This window comes from Mesoplodon bidens, assembly GCF_964165515.1.
Source record: "Mesoplodon bidens genome assembly, chromosome: 1".
Lineage (NCBI taxonomy): Eukaryota > Metazoa > Chordata > Mammalia > Artiodactyla > Ziphiidae > Mesoplodon > Mesoplodon bidens.
In genome coordinates, this window is record NC_138176.1 from 66,010,916 (window position 1) to 66,027,545 (window position 16,630).

General features: G+C 34.4%; 1 protein-coding gene across 1 annotated transcript in view; it reads left to right on the forward strand.

Annotated features, from left to right (window-relative positions):
* Window positions 1-16,630, forward strand: part of RAB28 (RAB28, member RAS oncogene family) — a 95,411-nt gene that overhangs the window by 68,718 nt on the left and 10,063 nt on the right. Inside the window, exons 5-6 of the mRNA XM_081244151.1 lie at window positions 10,431-10,534; window positions 15,281-15,358. Of these exons, the coding sequence (XP_081100277.1) occupies window positions 10,431-10,534; window positions 15,281-15,358 (182 nt within the window). The remainder of the gene's footprint in view (window positions 1-10,430; window positions 10,535-15,280; window positions 15,359-16,630) is intronic.

The window sequence follows — 16,630 nt, forward strand, 5'->3', positions numbered from 1 at the left end:
TAACTTGGTTGGCTTATTCTCATCTTTCAGATCTCAGATCAAAGAGGTCTTTCAGAGCTACTGTATAAAGTTGTCATAATTTCTATCTTGTTTCCTGTCACTCTCTTACTCTCTACCTGCTCAACAACAATCCCCCCAACCCCCCGGCAATTTCTGATTATAATTGTTACATTGACTTGTTTATTTATGTGTTCACTTGTTTATCAGTCTTTCTCCCTCATGAATGTGAGAGTAAGGATAGTGTCTGTTCTCTAATTTATTGCTTATGCTTAGCACAATACTTGACACATAATATAAGTGTTTACATTTAATAAATGAATTTTAAGGTGTTATTTTACTTCTTTTGAAGAAGTACATGAACTTTTTTTTTTTTTGGGAGGCTGTGATTTTTGCAACTACACAGTTAATCTGAATCATCTTTAGGTTGATTAATATGCAATGTAATGACTGTAATGACTTTTGGGAGAAAGAATAATCAGCTGCATGTGTATAAGTATAAAACTTGCCATCTTCTGTTTTTTAAGTTATGATACAGATAATGGCAACTATTTATGTATACAAGATGCCTGAACAGAAAAAAAAATGTCATATTCCTGAAATCTATAGGAGTGCAACATTTTTTAACATTTGTAATTTTCTTTTGAATAGTGTCTGAATTTAGAAACAAAAGTTGTCACTGTGTAGTTAATGGAAGTGCTTTCAATCCAGCAGGGGAAAGTTGAAACCTTTCCAGTATATATCACCTGTAGGATTTCCTTCTTGTGCTTATATTTTTGCTCAGGTGGACTGAAATATGTGAGGTAAGCTGGGTGAAAACTGAATCGGTGTATAAGTTACCTACATGCATATGAAGTTCTCATCATCCCATACAAGACCCTCATGCACATCCCTGCTGATTTCATCATCTCTTGGAAGCCAGGTTCTTTCAGATACTTTTGCACACATTCCTTTGGCAAAGAATGTCCATCTACCCTGTCTCCAAGGTTGTCTGCCTAACTTTTCCTCATCCTTCAGGAGTTAGCTGAAGCATCGTCTTCTCTGTGAGATCTTTCTTGACCCCCAAGCAGTTCTATAAATTTCCTTTCCCTTTTACTCCTGTTGTACCTTGTCTTATACAGACCACTGTTGTTCTCTTGGTCTTAGAATTTCACTGTATAATATTTTTCTACATGTGCTCCTCTCAGCCTTCCTAGCAGTTAGCACTTAGAAGGCCCTGGATAAATAGTTCATGAATGAATAAATGGATAGACAAATGACAATAACACTAATACTTGTTGAGTATGTGCCAATCACATACTATGTTACCTTACTATGTTTCAGTCATTGTTCTGTGTGCTTTATATGTATTTAGTTATTTTATCTATTACAATAACATTATGAGGTACTATTATTGTCCCCATTTTATAGATGAGAAAACTGAGAGAGATTGATTGCTCAGGGTTCCACAAACAGTAACAAGGCATCAAGCCCAGGCATTTTGGCTCTGGAGATTGCATTCTTTACTACCATGTCCTACTTCCTTTCCATATAAATCAGTGAATTATTGAGGAACCATTGTTTCTTCTGCATTTGCCATAATGCAGACAACTGAGAAATTCAGAAAAGTTATTTCTTGTATGAGACTAGAGTTTGTATATAAGCTACCACCCTAGATAGTACAATACTAACAAAGATCATTTATTGGGATATGAAAAAATTGCTCTAATGACACTTTCTTTATGATGATATTTGACATAGTGTCATTTTTTATCAGAATCATGTATTGTTTATTAAACATCATTTACTTTCTATTACTCATCAAAATCTGTTTCTGTGTCCTAATATACAGGCCACTTTATCCTGAAAGTTATCCAAGTAAGTAAACTTTGAACCATCACATCAATTTAGGGAATTAATGTTCCATTGGAATCAGCAGGGCCAAATGAAGGATGAAAGTGACAGCTTTAGATTCAGAATTCTAATTTGTTGCTTCTAAATCAAAGTTTTATACCTCAGTAAAACCAAAAAAAAGTGTTTTAAGAGTATATCATACTAAAATATTTATGGATGAAATGATGTTTGATTTGCTTTAAAATAATCTAAGAGTAGGGATATGGATGGAACAAGATTGGTCATGACTTGATTATTGTTCAGGCATTTTATATTTTCCAGCAAAATGTATTAACAAAGGAGAATGCATTTTTGTTTTCATACTGTTTTCCATGTATTACTTGAGCCATTTAATGGTGGAAGAAAGAAAGTTTCTCCAGTGGTTTGTGTTTTGTTTGTTTTTATCTCCCTGGTAACTAAAAATGCAAATGCCTCTCAATTTATAATTGTTTAATGTAATTTTTAACTATTTAATTGAATATGACATAACCAAGATCTCAGAGACAATTGTAATGCTTAGATTTTATTATCTTGCTAGTTATAACTTAATGTTATCATTTTTAATAACTCAAGACCCAGTATATACTCAGGGAGAGGTTTATTGTTAACAAGAAAGATAAAAATCTATATTATTTTATATTAGTTAAGGCAATCTATATTAGTTACGGTAATGCTAGATGCTATAAACAGACAGTCCCTAAAGTTTCAATATCTTAGCACAATAGAAATTTATTTCTTATTTACATAAAGACCAAAACCAGGTACTGCTTATCAGTGGCTCATCTCCCTTTCAGGAACCCAAACTCCTTCCATTTTCTGGAACTGCTATCTTCAACAGTTGGTTTCATGGGCTACCATGAAAAAGGAGAGTAAGGACTACCATATATGGAAGGTTTTTGTGGGTCAAGCCTAGTAGTGTTGCATATCATTTATTCATTACTTTGGTCAGAAGTTAGTCTTATGGCCACAGCTAACTGCAAGTCATACTGGAAAATGTAGTATAGGTTATGAACAGCTATCCAGTCTGCTCATCTTATACTTATGTGTCTGTTCTACTCTTCTTTTTGTCAAAAATAGTGAAGGATCTGAGATTTTACCCTACTTAGAAACTAACAAGTTAGCCTGCTACTGCCATGGATACTGGCAGAAGGCATGAGGCTCCTGGATCAGAGATAAAGGAATTTATTACTCCCAGCATAGCAAGTAGGATGAGCTCCATGTTTGTGTTGGTTCTGCTAGGACGGTGTGAGAGGACCCACACAGATGATCTGTATCTAGTGGTTGGTCTCACAGCTGAGGAATCCTGAACTTAGGAAACCTATCTCTTTTATAATGGTCTCCAAGTAAATCTCTGAACTTTGCTCTGGTGAGAGATATTATCTTTATTATACCAGATGACGAACAAACTTACACTTTATTCCTGAGGAAGACACTCTCTCTTTGTAAGTTGCCATACAAACATCCTTGAAAGAATAGTCCAAAACAAAATCTGTCATTCAAAAATTTTATTTTTCTCAACTTTAATTTTTACAAATTTATTAAAAATTTGAGTGTATTTTTCTTGCCATCTATTAATGCACATATATACATATATAGTATGTTTACAGAGTAGGAGTTTTATTATATGCAGTTTTATACTCTTTAACATCCTGTACTATTGTGTATTTCACTTGATAGCCTTTCTCCAAGCTTTATTGAGATATAACTGGCATATAACATGATGTAAGTTTAAGGTATACAGTGCATTGATTTGATACACATATATTGCATAATGATTACTACCATCATCAACTCATATAATTAACATTTTTGTGGTGAGAACATTTAAGATTTACTCTCTTAGCAACTTTCAAGTATATAATACAGTATTGTTAACTGTAATCGCTATGTGTACTTTAGAATCGTAGAACTTATTCATCCTATAATTGGAAGTTTGTACCCTTTGACTCACATCTCATTTCCCCTAACCCTTAGCCCTTGATAACCACCATTCTACTCTCTGTTTCTGTGAGTTTGGCTTTTTTAGATTCCATATGTAAGTGATATCATACAGTACTTGTCTTTCTCTATCTGACTTAACATATTGCCCTTAGGTTGCATGCATGTTGTCACAAATGGAAGGATTTCCTTCTTTCTCATGGCTGAATAATATTCCATTGTTATATATGTGTATGTATCACATCTTCTTTATTCGTTCATCTGTTGACAGACACTTAGGTTGCTTCCGTGTCTTGGCTATTGTGAATAATGATGAAATAAATGTGGGAGTGCAGATATCTCATTGAGATTCTGTTTTTATTTCCTTTGGTTATATACCTAGAAGTAAGAGTGCTAGATCATATGGTAGTTCTGTTTTTAGTTTTTGAGGAAGCTTCATACTGATTTCCATAGTGGCTATACCAAGTTACATTCCCACCCACAGTGCAAAAGTGTTCCCTTTTCTCCACATCCTTACCAACATTTGGTATCTCTTGTATTTTTCATGATAGTCATTCTAACAGGTGTGAGGTGGTAGTTCATTGTGGTTTTGATTTGCGTTTCCCTGATTATTAGTGATGTTGAGCATCTCTTCATGTACCTGTAGGCCATTTGTATGTCTTCTTCTGAAAAATATCTATTCAGTTCCTCTGCCCATTTTTAATCGAGTTGTTTGTTTCATACAACTATTGAGTTGTATGAATTCTTTATATATTTTGGATATTAATCTCTTATCAGGTATATGATTTGCAAATATTTTCTTCCATTCCATAGGTTGCCTTTTCATTTTGTTGATGGTTTTCTTTGTTGAAAGCTTTTTAATTTGGTGTGGTCCCACTGTTTATTTTTGATTATTTGCCTTTGTCTTTGGTATCAAATACAAAAAAATCATCCCCAAGACCTCACTTACTAGTCATGATTTGTTTGTTTGTTTGTTTGTTTGTTTTTTGGCCAGACCGTGCAGCTTGCAGAATCTTAGTTCTCCAACCAGGGATTGAACCCGGGCCATGGCAGTGAAAGTGCCGAGTCCTAACCACTGGACCGCCAGGGAGTTCCCTTTAAGTTTGTAATTTTTAATGGCCAAAGAGTATTGTATTGTGGGGTTGTATCATAATTTAACTGTATTTCTATTCTGGGACATTTACATTGCTTCCAATATTTTTTATATTACAAATGACTGTGGTGAATATCTTAATTTATAATTCTTATTATACATCCCTAATGTGTTCCTCATGATAAACTCTTCCAAATTGTATTACTTGGTCATAGAGTAGAAATGTTTGTAAAGCTCAACACACATTTTTGAGTCGCTTTTCAGAAAGACACCGGGTGTCTTCTCTCTCTCTCTCTTTCTCTTTCTCTCTCTCTCTTTTTTCATTTTGAAAGGTGAACTCAGTACTTCATTTTTTTCAGTTGCATTTCTTTACATACTGAGATTGAATAATGTTTTCACAGGTTTATGTGAAACATTATAAAAGTCCTTTTAAGGTGGTCTAACGTTCTGTAAAATATTATCAGTTACATTTCTGAGAAAATGTTACTTCTTAGTGGATTGTTAATATTCCATGAATCCCTGAAATGCACTTTTGTTAGTATCTCTTCCTTGCTGTAAACCTAAATTATAAAATATGAAATACTGTAATTTGTATTTTTTAAATTTATTAAACTAAAAATTGTACATATTACTCTTTCAAACAGCTTTCCAAGTTGTTATCAAAATTATTCTTGTTAGGCAAAGTTAATTGGATTTTCTTAAGACTCCTATTTCACGTACCATGTGATTTTAAGAACATGGCAGATAGACTTAGTATCTTGATAACTTATTTTCTTTCCTTCCATTTTAATTTCCAGGTCAGGGTAAGTGAGCTAAGTGATTCTTTTTTTTTTTTTGCACAGTTGGGTTTGACAGTGAAATATTTGGATTTTCCTGTCTGTCTAACACAGTCTTAGAATTTTTTCATCTTCATGGTTTTTTTTTTTTTTTTTTTTTTTGCGGTACGTGGGCCACTCACTGTTGTGGCCTCTCCCGTTGCGGAGCACAGGCTCCAGACGCACAGGCTCAGCGGCCATGGCTCACGAACCCAACCGCTCCGCAGCATGTGGGATCTTCCCAGACCGGGGCACGAACCCGTGTCCCCTGCATCGGCAGGCGGACTCTCAACCACTGCGCCACCAGGGAAGCCCCATCTTCATGGGTTTTTATCCCCATTTATGTCAGCTACACAAGAAAGCCTTTGACATTGATGTAGTTGATTTACCTCCTGCATTCTTATCCTATACAGTTCTGTCCTTCACTTTTCAGACCCCAGTTTCTGTTCTTTCTTAACTTCTGAGATCCTTCCATTGGGCCTTCAGGAGCTTACAAATAAGGTATCGATAAAATTCTTGTACATATTCTCAACATCTTTCTTGACAAAAGTTTTCAAACTACTTCTGTCACTTAGCTCTCCCATAATGACAGTGCTGCTGTCCCCTGAAGCTCTTTCAAATGTTGACATCCCCTTCTATATCTACTTTATCACTAGTACTGGAGTAGTGGTAACTGGTAGTTACCTTCTTGTTTCATATTGCTCTTTCCAGAACATTCTCCTTCATCTTCCCTAAAAACCCTTAGATTTGAATATCAAGCCATATGATTATACCTACTCCTACTTATATTTGTTGGAGTTATCAGCAAACCCCTGAATCACTGCGTTGAATTTCTTAAAGATTTTGGCTTTGGGTCACAGTCACTCCACTATTGCTATCATGATTCTTGGTAATTTTGGTACACATACAGATTATCCTTCTAATACTTTGGTCTCTCAGTTCCTTGAATTCTTCATCTGCCATAATCTTTCCACCCACCTACACTAACATAGTTGTTCTGAAGACCTAGTCAATATTAGTTTCCATACCCTCTTCATAATATCAATTATCAGTTTCATGTATCCCAGTCTATTATTTCCTGTCTTTCCACCTCACATCCTTTGGTAACCCAATTCCAGTAATTTTTAAACCCACATAAGACCTTAACATCAGTTGATCTTACCAATTTTTCGTTTTCCTGAACCCCCCTCCTACCAACTTAAGTTCCATGGTCTATAAATATAATCACTCCCTTACATTTATTATCTTCAATTACTTGCCCTTCTTTTCAGTAATTGTACATGATGGAGAAAACCCCAGCTCTACTTAAATGCAAATCTTCATCTGCTCAGTACCTCCATCCATTGCAGCTGAGTGTACCTGGAACAAAACCTACAATATACTGTCTCATTTAAAATTCAAGTTGACTATCTTCAAGTGATTTCTCTTTATCTTCTTCATCCCATGTCAAATCCATTAGCATTTCTTATTCACTTTTTATTCCAAAAATATATTGAGAATTTGCCCCACTTTTTACCATCTCTGTTGCTCCTACTCTTGTCCAAACTACCATCTTCTCTTTCCTAGATTTTTATTATAGCCCCCTCGATGGCTTCTCTGCTTTACATTTTGACTACAGTTTATTCTCATCACAACAGCCCGAACCTTTTTTTTTTTTTTTTTTTTTTGGCGGTACGCGGGCTTCTCACTGTTGTGGCCTCTCCCGTTGCGGAGCACAGGCTCCGGACGCGCAGGCTCAGCGGCCATGGCTCACGGGCCTAGCCACTCCACGGCATGTGGGATCTTCCTGGACCGGGGCACGAACCCGTGTCCCCTGCTTCGGCAGGTGGACTCTCAACCACTGCGCCACCAGGGAAGCCCCAGCCTGAACCTTTTAAAATGTAAGTCAGGTTACGTCTTTTTTTTCTTTTTCCTTACAACCCCCCAGTAGCTTCCCATCTCTCTTACAGTGACCTATATGGTTCCTGGCTTTTTAAACTTCATTTCCTGCTGTTTCCCTCTCTTGCTAACTCTTTTCAGCCACTCTGGCCTCCTGGCTTTTTTTTGAATCTACTAAGTAATCTTCCTTTACGGCCCTTTTCACTGCAGTTCCCTCTGCTTGGAAGGATTTTCCCTGGATTTCCTTGTTCTTAGCTTTCTTAAGGTCTTTGACCTACCTGTTTGAAATAGTAATTCCTCTCATGTACCCTTTATTTATTTTTTTCATAAGATATATCAGCATTTGCCATACACTGTAATTTACTTGTTCGTCTCTTTTCATTAAAATGTCAGTTCATTGTATCTGCAGCCCCTAGGACAGTGCCTGGCCATAGTAGGCACTCAAATATTTGTTGAATTAATGAATGAATGATCAATAAAGTGGTTATCCATTGAAATTGTTAAGCATACTTTAAGCAGGGTGTAGTATGGTTGAGCTAAAAGAAGTTGCATGTTACAATGTTAATGCCTTTGTCCTTAAGTTGCTTAGATATTGGAAGTATATACACCAAAATGTTAACAGTAGTTGTCTCTAGTTAGTGGCATTTTTTATATCGTTTTCATAATTGTCATTCAGAATATTTGGGAAATGTTCCCGTATTAATGCTATTAAGAGATTTTAATTCAATTTTCAAAAATACAATACAAGAACTAGCAAAATGATGTTGTTCACTGAAGGACACAAGGGAAATTAAATCATAGTAGTAAGATTGTTATCACATGTATGTTAGATGAATACTGGATAATAATTTTAAGGATGCTTTTAAAGATAGAAGAAATGAAAGAATTTACCAGTATCTCACTGTAATTTCATCTTCAGAATTTACATTTCTGCATTATTTAGAGTGAAGTACTCTAGTAACTAAGTCCTCTTAAATGTTGCTCACTAAATTCTAACACAATAGAGGAAAACTTTATACTCAAGCTCTGTGAGGGCTTTTCCTATATCTGCTGTCTAATTCTCAGAGACTTGGTTATTTAAAATAACTTTTATGATCCTTCATGGTCTTTTATGTTCATAATACTGGTGGTGATTTTTTTAGGACCTGGATTGTATCTTTTTCATCTTTGGGTTCTCACTGCCTACCACAGTGCTTGGTATATAATAGGTACTCAATAAATGTATATTGAATAATTTTTTATCAATTGATCAGTGATCGTATTAGTCTCTCATGGTTATCTTTGTTAGGAGAAAAACTTTTGCTTGGCTAGTAAATCCCCCAATGCTTATAGTAGTTTATCTATATAAGTAGTTGAGGAGTTGTGGGGCGGGGCTGAGGAGGAGGGAGAGAAGAAAAAAGGAAGAAAAGACACAATGATAGACTCTTCCATTAGAAAAGACAAATGCACATACATGTTGAATGACAGACTTTATTTTTTTTAACTGGACAGTAATTTCACTGGGGAATTTTCCTAGTGACATGATTTGTTCTTACTCTTGTTGAATTAGGAAAGTATTTTAACTTCAATATTATGATAAACTAGATGTATAAATGTCAGAGCTAATAGCTTAGTATTTTAGTCTTCTACAAATTGATGCCTGTGGTATCTGGACATTTTTTTGCCTCTTCTTGTAAATAAAGTCTCAGTGATGTTTAAGGAATAGCAACTTGTGGCCAGAAAAGAAAAAAGCTGCATGTTATCCAAGCTAAGCAATATAAATGGGGCTAAGGAATCCCCCACTAGATCAAAAATTTCCTAGAGAAAGATCTCTTGAGCTTACAAACTAAAGACCTTCAATGTAATTTTAAATAAAGCCTTTTATGTAGTATGAGAGCATTTTTTTGGTTGATAATCAATTGCCACTATTATGTAGGCTTACTAGATTTGCAAATTTACAAGTTTTTACAAGTTGGTTGGGTCCCTTCCTCAGGAAATCAGTTTAAGTTTTTTTTTTCCTATATTGACTCAAAGAGCCTAGTTGTCCTTAAATCCTGTGAATATATTTGCCTTATAATTTGACAGCATTGAGTGAACACCCTTATAGGGTCTGTAGTGTTGTAAAAAGAGAAACTGTTCAATAAAAGATCACATTTGAAAAAATTAGACTGTGCTGGATAAAACCAGTATTGGATGTGAGTACTGTGCTTTGCTTTAAAGTACCTACAACTATTCAAGAAAATATATCCTGGCCCATTACTACTTTCAAAATGGATACTTTTAGTTTCGGAAAGCAAATGAGCTGTATCTTTGTGAAATTAAACCATGGCTGTAAATAACGTAAATATACAATGAAATATTGGTATCTTTTAGCAGAATATTAGTCATGCATTTGTGTTAACATTAACGTTTATAGAGATTACAGGACTACTGTAATTATTAAAGTAATTAAACTATCAAACCAGATATGCTTGAGTAAGTGCATGTTGCAATTAATCACTATGTTTAAACACATTATACTAAGTAGATCTTTTTTGAGTATCATCAATGTGACTGGAGCTATATAGATAATAGGAATGATAGCCTTCAGTTTTTTGAGCACTTATCATGTGCTGGTCCTTATGCAGTAAACATGGATTAATTCTCAAAGAACTCTATATATGATAGATACATTTGTTATTCCCAGCTTTTAGATTTAGAGACTGAGGCATAAAGAGGTTGAAGAAATTGCCCAAAATTACACAGCTCGTATCTAAGCTGGGGTACAGTACTGGAAAATAAGTCAAATTTAAACATGTTAAAAATGTATTGATTAACTAATATTGAATTTTGTTCTCTGTTTTTGTTCACTTTTCTAGTTGATTTGGAGCATATGCGAACAGTAAAACCTGAAAAACACTTAAGGTTTTGCCAGGAAAATGGTTTTAGTAGCCACTTTGTCTCAGCAAAGACAGGAGACTCTGTAAGTAAAATAATGAATACTGAATATTACAAGTGATGTTTTACTTTTACTTTCATAAGAAGTATACTTCCATTACTTAACTTTTGGAACAAATTAATTCCTGTTGAAGACATAAAATATCAGGTTAGATATAACATGTTTATTCTATTTATGTTCCTGTTATAATTCATTTAACATAATTTCATGGTTATTTTAGGGAATTAAAAAATACAAAAGTTAAAAAGAATATAAATCACTCATAATCTCAGCATCCAGAAATGACCTTTCATAACCTCATATGATTCCTTCTAGACTTATTTTTCTGATGCTCACAAATATTAGTGCTTCTGCCACTAGTGCTAGTGGATTGCATTTACTGAGTGCCTACTTTATGATGGGCACTGTACTACTCTGATTATCTCTATTTAATTAAATTGATTTATTTTTTCATATTTGACTGGATGTTTATTGTGTAAATCACCATAACCATTTAAACAAGAAACTTAGAATGATGTTAAAATATTTTTGAAATAGTCCAGAATATCTTCACATATAGTTCAGATTTATTTTCCAGCAATCCTAAGTGATTATCTCTATTTTATAGAATAGTCTTAGAGACGTTATGTAGTGGGGGTCCAGGGTACACAGAATAAGTGGTGGATATAGGATTTGTAAACCTAAGGATTGACATTCCAGTGTTCACCATATTAATCATGCTAAATGTTTATTAAAAATAAAATTGAGATCATAATATAGAAATAATTTTGGTTTTTTTTAATTTAATATACTTATCTGTAGAAAATTTTATGTTACTTAATATTACTAAATAGATTTAATAATCCATTAGAGTTAATAATCCATTAAATAAATGTTCAAAAATTTATCCAACCACATCCCTATTGTTGGGTATATAGATTATTTCTAAGTTCAGTACATTGTAAAATTTTGCAAAATTTCTGATGTAAAATTTTGTCCATAAGCTGTGATGTTTTGATTATTTCCTTGGAAGGGAATTGAGACCTATTGCCAAATTACCACCAGGAAGCCTACGTTAATTTATACTACCACCAGCATTGTATGAGTGCCATATCACTGTACTCTTTTTAACATTCAGAATTTATTCATTTATTTTTAAATCTTTGTCAATTTGGTAGACAAGGAAAAAAAGGTATTTTGCTATTTAAATTTGAATTTCTTTGCTGTTGAGGTTGAAATTTTAAAAAAATTCATTACTTATTAATTTTCTGCTTATTATATGTTTATAATTTTCTATTGCTTTTTAAAATTTCCTATGACCATTTTTATGTTAGGGATAACAGCCATTTGTCATAATTTTTGCAAATATTTTCCAGTGCCCAGGTGTTTGTTTGACCATTAATTTTCTTGACATTTTCAACCAAAGGAAGTTTGAATTTTTTTCTGTGGTTTAATCTTTTTGATGTTCTTCCTGTATGATTTCACTGATGGTTTTTATGCTTAGGGTAAATATTAAATATCATAAAGGGTATTTAATCTTTTGGGGGGGTCAGACTCATCTAAAAATGTGACATTTTGGAACCCTTTCCCCTGGATAATGCAAACATGGGCACATACCCACATGTGTCATTTAAAAAATATATAATATCAATATTCCTTGATAAATCCATCCATGGATTAGGCTTTTACCCTCATGTATCTTCCTGGGGATCTTTTGTCATTTTAGAATTATTTTAACTTCCAGTATTTTAGCTTGCGTTTAACCACTTAGTATCTTTTGTGTACTTATGTTGAACCACCTGCAAAAATCCTCATTGTTTTCTTTTTAAATGCAACTTTGAAATGGTTTGTTCTTGTGAAGTCACTTTAAGACTTGCAGTCATCTCCAATCCCAGGTTACTTCCCTTCATTGCTTAGGGAGTTGAGCTCCTGGCTTACTGTACTTTCTCTAATACTACCTTTGTCATAATTCTTAGTGATTTCAGTATCTTTGTTTTCCACCCCACCTCAGCCACAAACTCCCATGCATTGTCATTTCAAATTACTGCAGCCCTTCTGTTATCTCATATTGCAATATCAGGCATCCTAATCACTGACCATCTTGTCTTTCTGGCTCACACCCTTGAATGCCCTAACCCAATCAGTCTGCAACCCCAGCAGGACCTACAAGACATTGATCCTAACACTTTTTCAATGTCCTCCTTTCATGTCCTCATTTTCCTTTCTTTGTAGCTTAATCTCATGGCCAATGAAATCATTACCATGCATATACTACCAAGTCCCTTTCTGCTCATTTACTTTATCTGACTCATTTGGATAAACCTTAACTAAGCCCCTGCCTTTATATGGTTACGCTCTTGTATTTGAACGTGGTCAGAGAAAAAAACCCAGAGGCATTTTGGAGGTTTTACTTACATTTCACAATAGCTAACCTCAAGTGGGCCCTTAATGCTGCTCAGTAATTATGCATGTCCTTAGGTCATTATCTCTCCCCCTCACCTATACCACTGTTTCATAGCTTCTCTTCTCTCCTCAAATCTTCAAAACTTCCTTGTCCATTCTCTCAGCTGATGCCCTTGTTTCTTATTTTATAAAATATTTGCAACAAACAGAAGACAACTTTCACATAACTCCTGCCACCACATCTACCCCAACTCTCCTTCCCACCCCGTATCCCTTCCCATATCTTCTGTCTCCTCCAAGGTTACTATGGATGAATAATCTATACTCCTAGCTAGGGTCAACTCTCCACTGTGCATTAGTCCCATTTCTTTTTGCCTAGTAACAAACATTGCTTAGCAATTCTCACTCCTGCATCATTTTTTTCTATCTACTGGATTATTCTATCAGCACACAAAATATTATGACTTATCTTAAATACAAGAAAACTCTTGATCCCACATCTTTAGCTATTGCTTACTTCCCCCCCCCCCCAGTTACCAGTGGAATGTTTTGAAAGAGTTGTCTCCAGTTCTCTCCTCCCAGTTTGTCTTGAGCAGTTCCAGTCAGACTTTTGCCCCCAATATTTCACCCCAAAATGCTCTTATTAAGGTCTACCAGTGACCTCCTTTTTGCTAAATTCAGTGGTCAGTTCTTAGTCCTTATCTTACTTGATTTAGTTGCAGCATATAAAATAGTTGATCACTCTCTGCTCTTTGAAATACCTTCTTCTCTTAGATTCTAGAGTACTACACCTCCTGGTTTCCCTCCTACCTTGCTAACTACTCTCTTAGTCACCTTTGCTAATTTCTTATCTCTCCAACTTCTAAATATTGAAGTGCCCTAGGCTCAATCCTTGGATATCTCTCTTTTTTAAACTTATTCTCTTAGTGACCTCATCTAGTCTCATGGCTTTGGCCAGACCTTTTCCCTGAACTCCAGACTCATATACCCCAGCACTCCCGCTTAGGTGTCTAACAGCCAGTCCCAGTTTAATTCAGGTCCAGAACTGAGCTCTTGATATTCCCTCTTCAGATCTCTCACAGTCTTCCCCACTTAAATAAATGGCAGATCTTCTACCAGTTGCTAAGACCAAGAAAATTTTGGAGTCATCTTTGACTCCTGTCTTTCTTTGACATACCACATGTATCACCAAGTCCTGTTGGTTCTACTTTCAAAATATATCCGTAATCTGGTGACTGTTTCTTACCATCTCCACTGCTACCACTTAGTTTCAGGCCTCCATCATCTCTTACCTGAGTGTCCTTGATGATTTCTCTTTTTTACCCTTGATCTTCTTCTGTAGTGAATACTCAATACAACAACCAGGTTGACCTTGTTAAATAGAAGTCACGTCAATCCACCCTCCATTTCACTCAGAGTGAAAGCCAAAGTTCTTCACATAGTTTATCAGATCTTACATGATTTGTACACTCTTAATCTCTCTGCTAGTTTTCTTTTGCAATCCCCTTTTTCTCTCCATCCCACCACACTAGTTTTCTTATTTCTCCTTGAACATTGACCATCAATGAACTATAATATATAATGCTCTTTGCGGTACAAACGACATAAACCTTTTGGGGATATGTATCTCTTTTTGATTAGGGATCAAAGTTAAATTAGTAAAGTTGTGATAAATATTCAGTAAGTAATCATGAGATAAGTAGGGATAAGAATATGATAGAGCACTTACAGAACAAAGACAAGTTATGCATTACAGTCGGTGACGGGATTCGTGTCTATAGATTTTTGTTTAATGATAATGGAGTATACTGCTCATTTTCTGTTTGATAAAATACAGTAAAGATTATAAGTTTTTTGCTCAAGAGATATGGAGAATTTATTAAAATTGATGAGAACCACAAAGATTATTAAAGACTTGTAAAGTAAGACCTTTGAATATAGGCTAACGCCAGATCAAAAGACCATTGTAGAACTGGCAGCGAGAAACTTTACCCAGGTAGTAAAGTATAGCCTAATTTATTTTCATTTTCTTCAGGACTTATAGGAGTTTGTTATTATGCTAGTAGTTTTGTTTTGTTTTTTTAACTTGGTAGCTATAATTAATTGTCTTATGTTAAATCTTTAAAAGCATAAGTTTTTAGGGATAAGTGTATATTTAGACCAGTTCAGTGAAGTGTATGGCTTTTCAAGTTATGGTTTAATCATTTAAAAAATTATTATACTTAAAATGTTGCTGTATTTGACAAATAAAGCTATTTTTGGAATAACCTGGTACATCATATTTTTTGCAGTTTTTGCTGTTTATCACTTTTTAGAAAGTTCAATTTATTTGAAGGTAACTTAAGCATGCCTGTTTTAAATCATTTAAACCTTTTTTTTGTTATGTAGGTCTTCCTGTGTTTTCAGAAAGTTGCTGCTGAAATCCTTGGAATCAAGTTAAACAAAGCAGAAATAGAACAGTCACAGGTGATTAAATTGAACTGTATATTAAAAAAAAATAATTTATTTCTTAAAAGACATTAATTTTCACCCTGAATCCTTTTACATCCATGCATTCTATGTACATATCCCTAAAAGCCTTAAAAATAGATTGTGTGTATGAATCAGTGTTTATTGCAGAAGATGGAGGATGTTAACTTTTTGCCAAATGATGGAACCTCATTGAAACCTCATTTTGTCCTTTTTGTTGGAAAAATGAGATTAATACAATAAAAATTTCATCAGTGGTTAAATAATGGGTTAAGGAACTGACTGTATTATTTTGTACTTCTTTATTAAAGTTCTTCTTCCATGATTACTGTACAATATCCTTTTTATATTTTATACAAAATCGCAACTATAATATTTATCAAAGGTTAGTCTTAACTAGTAAGAATTTACCCCATTTGGCATCTTCCATGTTTGCTTTGGTAAAACATTATTTTTTCTAAAGTCTTGCTCTCTGTTCTTCTCTAAAAGGTCCTGCCTTGTAATGATATTAATTCTTCATGTTATTTTATTGTTAATTTAATAATGGTATTAATTATTGGGGATTTCTGAATTCTTTCACTATTCGTAGACAGTTCTCTTAGACTAAGAAATAAACATGAATACCAATAATCAAGCATTTAAAAATACCACTACAATAGCATACCAATTCACATGTTTGATTGAATGAAAAATCAGAGCAAGAGTCTGTAGTTTAAAGTCAGGCTTCGGAAGTGATTTGCTTAGAAGCAACATATAAATTACACTTTCCCTCAATCCCCTCCACTCTGTCCCTGCTCTGTGAAGCTAAAAAAGGTATAACAATCTCTCCCCATCATTAAATTTTTCTTCAATTCTTTTAGAGTTAGTTCTGTCATGGTCGCTCTTTGTGTGTGCATGTGAGTGTGTTTAAACAACTTGAGCAGATATCAATTGAAAATTGTTTAGGGAGGGTGGGAGGGAGGAAGACACGAGGGGGAAGATATGGGAACATATGTATATGTATAACTGATTCACTTTGTTATAAAGCAGAAACTAACACACCATTGTAAAGCAATTATACTCCAATAAAGATGTAAAAAAAATTTTTTAATAAAAAAAATTAAAAAATAAAAGAAAATTATTATGCTGATATGGCTGTTCCTAGAATTTCATTAAAATATTTGAAACTCTGGAAATCTACTTTTATTTCTCATTATTCAAAAGACATTTCAGCACTTACTGTGGCCAGGCACAGTGTTCCGATATTTGTGCCATATAAATTGCTCCCAG